The sequence below is a fragment of the Lactuca sativa genome, chromosome 5 (assembly GCF_002870075.4).
Source record: "Lactuca sativa cultivar Salinas chromosome 5, Lsat_Salinas_v11, whole genome shotgun sequence".
Taxonomy (NCBI): domain Eukaryota; kingdom Viridiplantae; phylum Streptophyta; class Magnoliopsida; order Asterales; family Asteraceae; genus Lactuca; species Lactuca sativa.
The window spans coordinates 97,379,399-97,385,981 of NC_056627.2; the positions used below are offsets into that span (position 1 = coordinate 97,379,399).

The 6,583-nt window shown below is 36.0% G+C and overlaps 1 protein-coding gene across 1 annotated transcript; it reads left to right on the plus strand.

Moving 5' to 3' along the window:
- The first annotated feature begins 4,036 nt into the window (after positions 1–4,036).
- On the plus strand, positions 4,037–5,954 carry LOC128134178 (protein fluG-like). Its single transcript, XM_052771654.1, has 7 exons — positions 4,037–4,118; positions 4,212–4,307; positions 4,459–4,507; positions 4,795–5,072; positions 5,206–5,272; positions 5,720–5,820; positions 5,919–5,954. Exons 1-7 carry the CDS (start codon positions 4,056–4,058, stop codon positions 5,952–5,954), a joined length of 690 nt encoding a protein of 229 aa, XP_052627614.1. The 5' UTR covers positions 4,037–4,055.
- Positions 5,955–6,583: the final 629 nt, after the last annotated feature.

Here is a 6,583-nt window from a genome sequence, read left to right on the forward strand (position 1 = left end):
ACAACTCGGACTAACTAAAAATCTCTTGTGTAGAAGATCCATAATATATCGTGGCCATCCTATAGCGAAACTGAGTAGCAGAAACAATAGGTGCCATCGATATACCAATCGGTCGACCTGAAACAAGCTACTCCATGAACATCAACATAAATACACCGGACTCTCCAAACATCCCTTCTTGTTGGGGGACGTTCGTAACATCCGTAACAGTGATGGATTCTTTTTGAACAGGCAAACCCATGTGGTTCCAATAACCAATTTCCTGCAGAATGCGGTCCATAAGCTCTTCAAACCGCTTAAAATCAATAATCTTCACCACTACTAGAAAATAGGCCTTTAATGACGCGCAATTTATGACACGCACAGATTTACGATACATAAAAGTGTGTGAGGTAAAATTAATGTCATCTCTTCAAAATTTTGAAGGATTTAGGACGCGCGTTTTTGGCGCGCCCTAGAATTTGCATCAGAATAAAAACACGAAGGGCGCTTAATATAAAATGTTCGTCTTCTCAGCATGTCGCTTTATAATTTTTTAACGCAACGTGCATTTTTAATAGCCTTGGGGGGAAATGGAATCCCCAAAAATTAAAACAACCCCCCTATTCGATCCAATCTCAGTCTCCCTTATTCCCTCTGTTGATGCCTCCACCTTTTGCCATTGAATTAGCAAGAAAGAAGCCCTATGGCCTTCGTCTTCACCCACTTCCAGCACCCCTAACCCTTCTTCGATCACCCATCAAAAGTAAAGCTTTCTCTAAAAGAAAACCTCCAACTACATCCTCCACATTAAGAAAAAACCCTAATTGGCAGCCACATTTTGACGTCAGGTACGCTTGGGATGAAAGCCTAATTGGCGGCCACATTTCTACGTCGGGGTCCCATAGGGCTTTTTTGTTAGGGTCGATTGCTCATATTTAGTTCATACATCCCCTCTAACCAAACCCTTAGCAACCTAAAACAGCCCTAATCTTCTATTCGTTCGTCTTGGCGGCTAGAAAAGGAGTTGTTCAAGTCTTTATATGAGGCTATCGGATTTTTGAGTCACCGTCTAGGGAGGAGGAGGAAGAGGACCTCGGGATAAAATTTTCTCCAGCCTAAGGTATCGATGCCTATTCTTTTCTTCTCCTTCTTTTATGTTTTCCCCGCCAAGCACCACCTAACACCATGGTCGGCAGCCTAGGCTTCTGGCGTTTTTCTCTGCCACCACCCATCACCATTAAGTGGTTATGGTTGTATGTGTGGGTGTTCTAATGTGTATGGTATTCATATTCATATTCCAAGTCATTAGTTTGTGTGTACATGATTTTTTTTTCTTTTTGTCCACCACTGTGAACCACCATAAGACCACCACCGGTGACCTCCTGCCGCCGGTGTGTGACACCTCCTGACACCATGGGTAGGTGGATCTGGATTATGTGTTCGCAATATGCTATGCGAACTTTTCAATGTTAAATTTAGGAGAATCATGTATGTCGTTAGTTTCTATTAATCGTGTGTGCCTGCCTCTAGATTTACAGTTTATTGAAGAATACATGTATGTACTGAAATGTGTGAAATGCATTGTGGTGCTGGTGACATAGTTGTGGCCCTGTCATCCTAGCAACAAGTGGGTTGGGTTGTGTACATAGTTTGGTCATGGATGGGTATAAGCAAAAGTAATGAAGTGACATAGTTTGTCCTTGTAAGAAATACAGGCAGCCTTATAAAAAATCTGTTGATGTTCATTTTGTGGTATAATGAATCTGTAGTATCTCTTTTAGGGAGGTCGAAAAGGGAAGAAGAGAGCATCTTTGGCGAGATGGATTTCATGAGTACCATAATTACTCAAGATGATGGATATAGCATATCTAAAGGAAAAGGAGCTGAAACAAAAAGTAGTAGTAGCAGCAGAAAGAAAATGAACCATAATATTAATATTAATAATAATAGTAATAAAGAAAAGATGAAAACATCATCATCATGTAATGTGCAAGGCAAAGATTGGTTCCTCTGAGCCAAGTTACAACATCGGGGGGCTTAAATCATCTCTGAAATGTTCAAGTAGGACAAATCAGTCTCTGAAATCTTCAAGCAGAAGCCTGTGCTGCAGAAGCTGTTGCTTCAGGGGAATTTGATGCTCCTGATGTTGGTAAGTAAGTTTCAGATTTCTTTTTTTTTGGTCTAATAACAAAACAAACATCCTAAAATTTTAGTTTTTATAAATACCATTACTACACTTCTTTTGATACCAGTTTCTGAAGCTGGAATTGTAATCCTGCCACCTCCTGCTGATGGGTATGGTGCAGAAACAGAAGCAGAACCATCCCGATTGAAATGGCCCAAAAAAACCGATATCACAGAGTCCGACTTATTCGATTCCTTTGAGGATTCTTTGTTTGATGCTCCGCCAGAGGAACTTATCCCAGATGTAACTACAATTTCAACATTCTTTTATACTTTACTTTAAGTGCAAGAAATATAGCAACCTTCTATCTATTTCTTTCTTTATTACACAATTGAAGTTGTTTGTCCCATTGCCGAGACTTCTGATAACAAGTTGGTTGCTGTTGATGCTAAGTTATATATATATATATATATATATATATATATATATATATATATCAAAAGTTGAAAATTAAAAAGAGTTAAGTATGTTGTGTTTAATTAAAGTGTTGTTGACTTGTTGTAGGATCTTTATCTCCTATTGGGGGCTCTCGTAGTTTCCTTGAAGGAGATGATAACAACAACATCAGACTGAATGCTGAAGCAATTCGCTCAGCACTGAATGAGATGGTCCCACTACTACCACTGTGGACCCCACATTACCCGATGGAAATGGAAGTAAGTTTATTTAAGTCTCTCCTTTAAGATGTTAAATATTTTTGTTGCATATATTTAGGAAAATTAGTTTACGTTTTTAATTTTTAATTTGTGTGTGTGTGCAGAATATAGACTGATTGGGCTAGTGAACCACATAGGCAGCAACATACAGTGTGGACATTATGTAGCCCACATGTACAAAGAAGGAAGATGGGCTAATGTGTACAAAGTCCAAAAAATATTCTTTGGATTGATGAAATTGAAGAAGGAATGGAATCATTCATTCCCCTCTATACAAACTCCTAACTTTTTTTTTCCTTCTTTGTGTTATTATTATTCAGCTGACTGTGGCAAGCATAAAGATGAATAGGCCTGAAATTGCTGAAAATGCAGTAAAAGTTGCTGAAAGAAAAATAGCAAGAGACAAATGGCCCGAATATTATGACACCAAAAGAGGAAGATTTATCGGGAAACAAGCACGCCTTTTTCAAACATGGTCAATTGCATCATACATTGTTGCAAAACAACTACTTGCAAATCCAGATGCTGCAAATTCCATGATTATGTTTGACTCCTATAGATTCATGAAAAAATAGATATAGCCAAACCAAACCTACTTGATGAGATTAACTTTGCAGGGAAAGCAAGGTAGTAGACACTGAATCACTTTGTGTCATTTCAGGGAAATTGGTATGTTTGGCTCCTACAGATTCATGTTTTGTCCTTATTTTGAGGTTTCATTTCGGTTTTGTTCCTCCTTACTCGCACTATGAGTTGAAGTCCTTTAAACCTTGTAAAATGATTACTTTGTGCTTACTCTTATATGTTTTTTTTATAAACTGTTATTAACAAATATAAATGTAAGGGTGAAATGGTCATTTTACATGGGTCTAACGGACTTCAACTCACGGGATGAGAGAGAGGCGCAAAACTGAAATAAGACGTTGAAATAGGGACCAAAAATGTAATAAAAAGATCCCTTTTTGGAGCTAAACCAAAGAAAATCTATTTCTTTCTTTTTGGATTCATTTTATTTCGAGATGTCTATTGTTGTCCAGTGCAGAAGGTAATCCTTTACTTTTGGTTGATGTTTATGATTACAAGATACAAATGTGCATATACTTTAGGATTGAATAAAATGTATTGATTTTTTTGGTAGCTTTGGAGGCAAAGATTTGGATTTGAGGCTGGCTAATCCCCTTCATCTTCGGAATCTTCTAGAAGACCCTAGATTCTTGGACTCTCGAATAGTGATGTTACATGCATCCCATCCTTTTTCAAGAGAAGCATCACATTTGGCATCCATATATCATCAGGTTAAAATTTTAAAATGAATGGTTAAATAAGTGAGATCTTAATTCTGATATCAAAATATGAGTTTATAAAAGAAGTGGCATAATCGATTTCAGGTTTACCTTGATTTTGGTTTGGCAATTCCAAAGCTTAGTGTCCATGGCATGATATCAACAGTGAAAGAACTTTTAGAGTTAGCGCCAATAAAAAAGGTGATAATGAGATTTTTCTTACATTTAAAATATTTATTTCCGTTTACATTTCCATTTCTATTTCTTGTGTTTGTTTGAAGTCTATCTTTTTTAATACGTGTCATTTGATTAAACTCATTTTTTTTATGTTAGACCAAAATGGTATATGAAGGTGATGTTCAGCACCGATGGATATGCATTTCCTGAAACGTTTTACTTAGGTTTGTGAAACCTGAACTATAATTGATTATTTTTTTTATTTATTTCAGTACATATATAACGAGGGTATTTTGATCTTCTAATATAAATAAAAAAACAGAACTGAATACCTCCCACCCTCCCATAGGAATAGTGAAATCCATCAAACATGTACTTTGAAGGATTATGACACAATTGAATTATGTCCATCTGGCAACCAGAAACGCCATGGAATGGAATCTTGAATTCCAATTCCACTAGATTTTGCGAATATAAGAAGAGGAATTTAAAAGAGTTATTGGCATGACAGGTGCAAAGAGGGCACTAGAAGTTGTTTTCTCTGTTCTACGCGATGCATGCAATGAGGGTGATCTCTCAATTCGTGAAGCTCTTGAAGCTGTTACTGATATCTTTTCTGAAAATTCAAAAAAAATCTACAAGATTGATAGTGATGCGACATCTAGGGTTCTTAGACATGTTTTTGACACCTTAAAAAATTCCAATAATCAGGAGCTTAACTCTACACAACAAGAGATTGTTCTTGTTCGTGTTTTATGGATAGATGCTTCCAGACAACATCGATGTCGTGTAAGTGATTTTATATTTCCTACACTCACTTTTTTCACTATCTTGTGTCACTGTTACAATAATGTTTCCAAAATGTACTTATATTTCTATAATCAAAAGAAAAATGTACCTTCTGTTTTATCTATTATAATAGCATGCGCTTACATATTTTGCTACTGATATAGGCTTTGTACTTTATTTGTTTGATATTGCTATTATTGGTAAATAATTGTAACTACATTGCTATGTTGGATAATAATTATAAGTACATTGCTATTTATTATGTGTGAAGAAAATGATAATACATTGCTAGTTATATGGGTAAAGTAAAGTATATTGCCAAAGATTGTATATAAATTGAGGTCATTACTGGACAAGTAGATAGTAATAATACATGATGTTAGATATATTTAGAGTATAGGGTTTCCTAGGATTTTTTGATTTGTATCAGAGCCTCTGTTCATGAAACCTTATCCAGAACCATATTTGTCACGTCTGCTCATGTTTCTTGTAATCTCTGTGGTTGACGACTCCTGTTCTGCACCTGAAACCTAGTTACCACCATCACAGACTTCGAGGCCATTGCAGTTGATTACTTGTTTCATTTTTTTTTAAATAATAAGTTTTGCACCATTAAAAATAAATGTTGATTGCTAATAAATTTACAGGTGGAAAACCATTGTTGAAGTTAAACAAGATTCTAAGTCCTGGGGGTGTTTTTATCTGCTCTGCTACACCAGTCAATCGTGATGATGAAAGAGATAAAAAAGTTTGGGAATGTGTGTATACAAATTGCGCTAAACTTGTTTTTTTCATGTAGTTTCATTAAATTGTTATCCTAAATTTTTTCTTTTAAAATTCCTGCAGCCATGCATGGCTGTTCTGACTGAATCTATTTGCTAGAAAGTAGTGGCAAAAAGCTTTGATTCCTCTGGAATAGGGCTGGTTATATATGAGAAGCCTGTTTCTTCTTCCTATTGTGAATCACGTAAAGTAAACAATCCACATGTATGTGATGAGGATGCACATGCAAAAACTTCAAGGTATATGACATCATTTTTCTACCATCATCATCATCATGATAATCATCATCTTCATTTTTGTGTAGGTATACACCCCTTGATGGTTGTATTTCAAGAATCCCAACAACAACCACATGAATCCAATTACACCACTGCATAACCAAATAACTTGCATTAAAAAAATCTCTTTCTTCCTTTTTTGTTTCTGCCATGTTACAAAGAACACCACCACGCCTTAAAGCTTTTGCTAACATCTCAAAGAAAGGCCTTTCCACAAGCTCTTGAGCGGGACCCACAGGATCAGAAGAATCAATGATTATAGCATCGTACTTTCCTTCTGGTATGTTCCTTATAAACTCAACAAATATTGTAAATAATTATATAAAAATTAGATAGCAAAGGGGCCAAATTTTCAGTTTACTCTAGTCATAAAAGTAGGGGCAAAATGGTTATTTTACAAGGGTTTGTAAAATGACCATTTTACAAAACCGAGCTACCGAAAAAAGACCT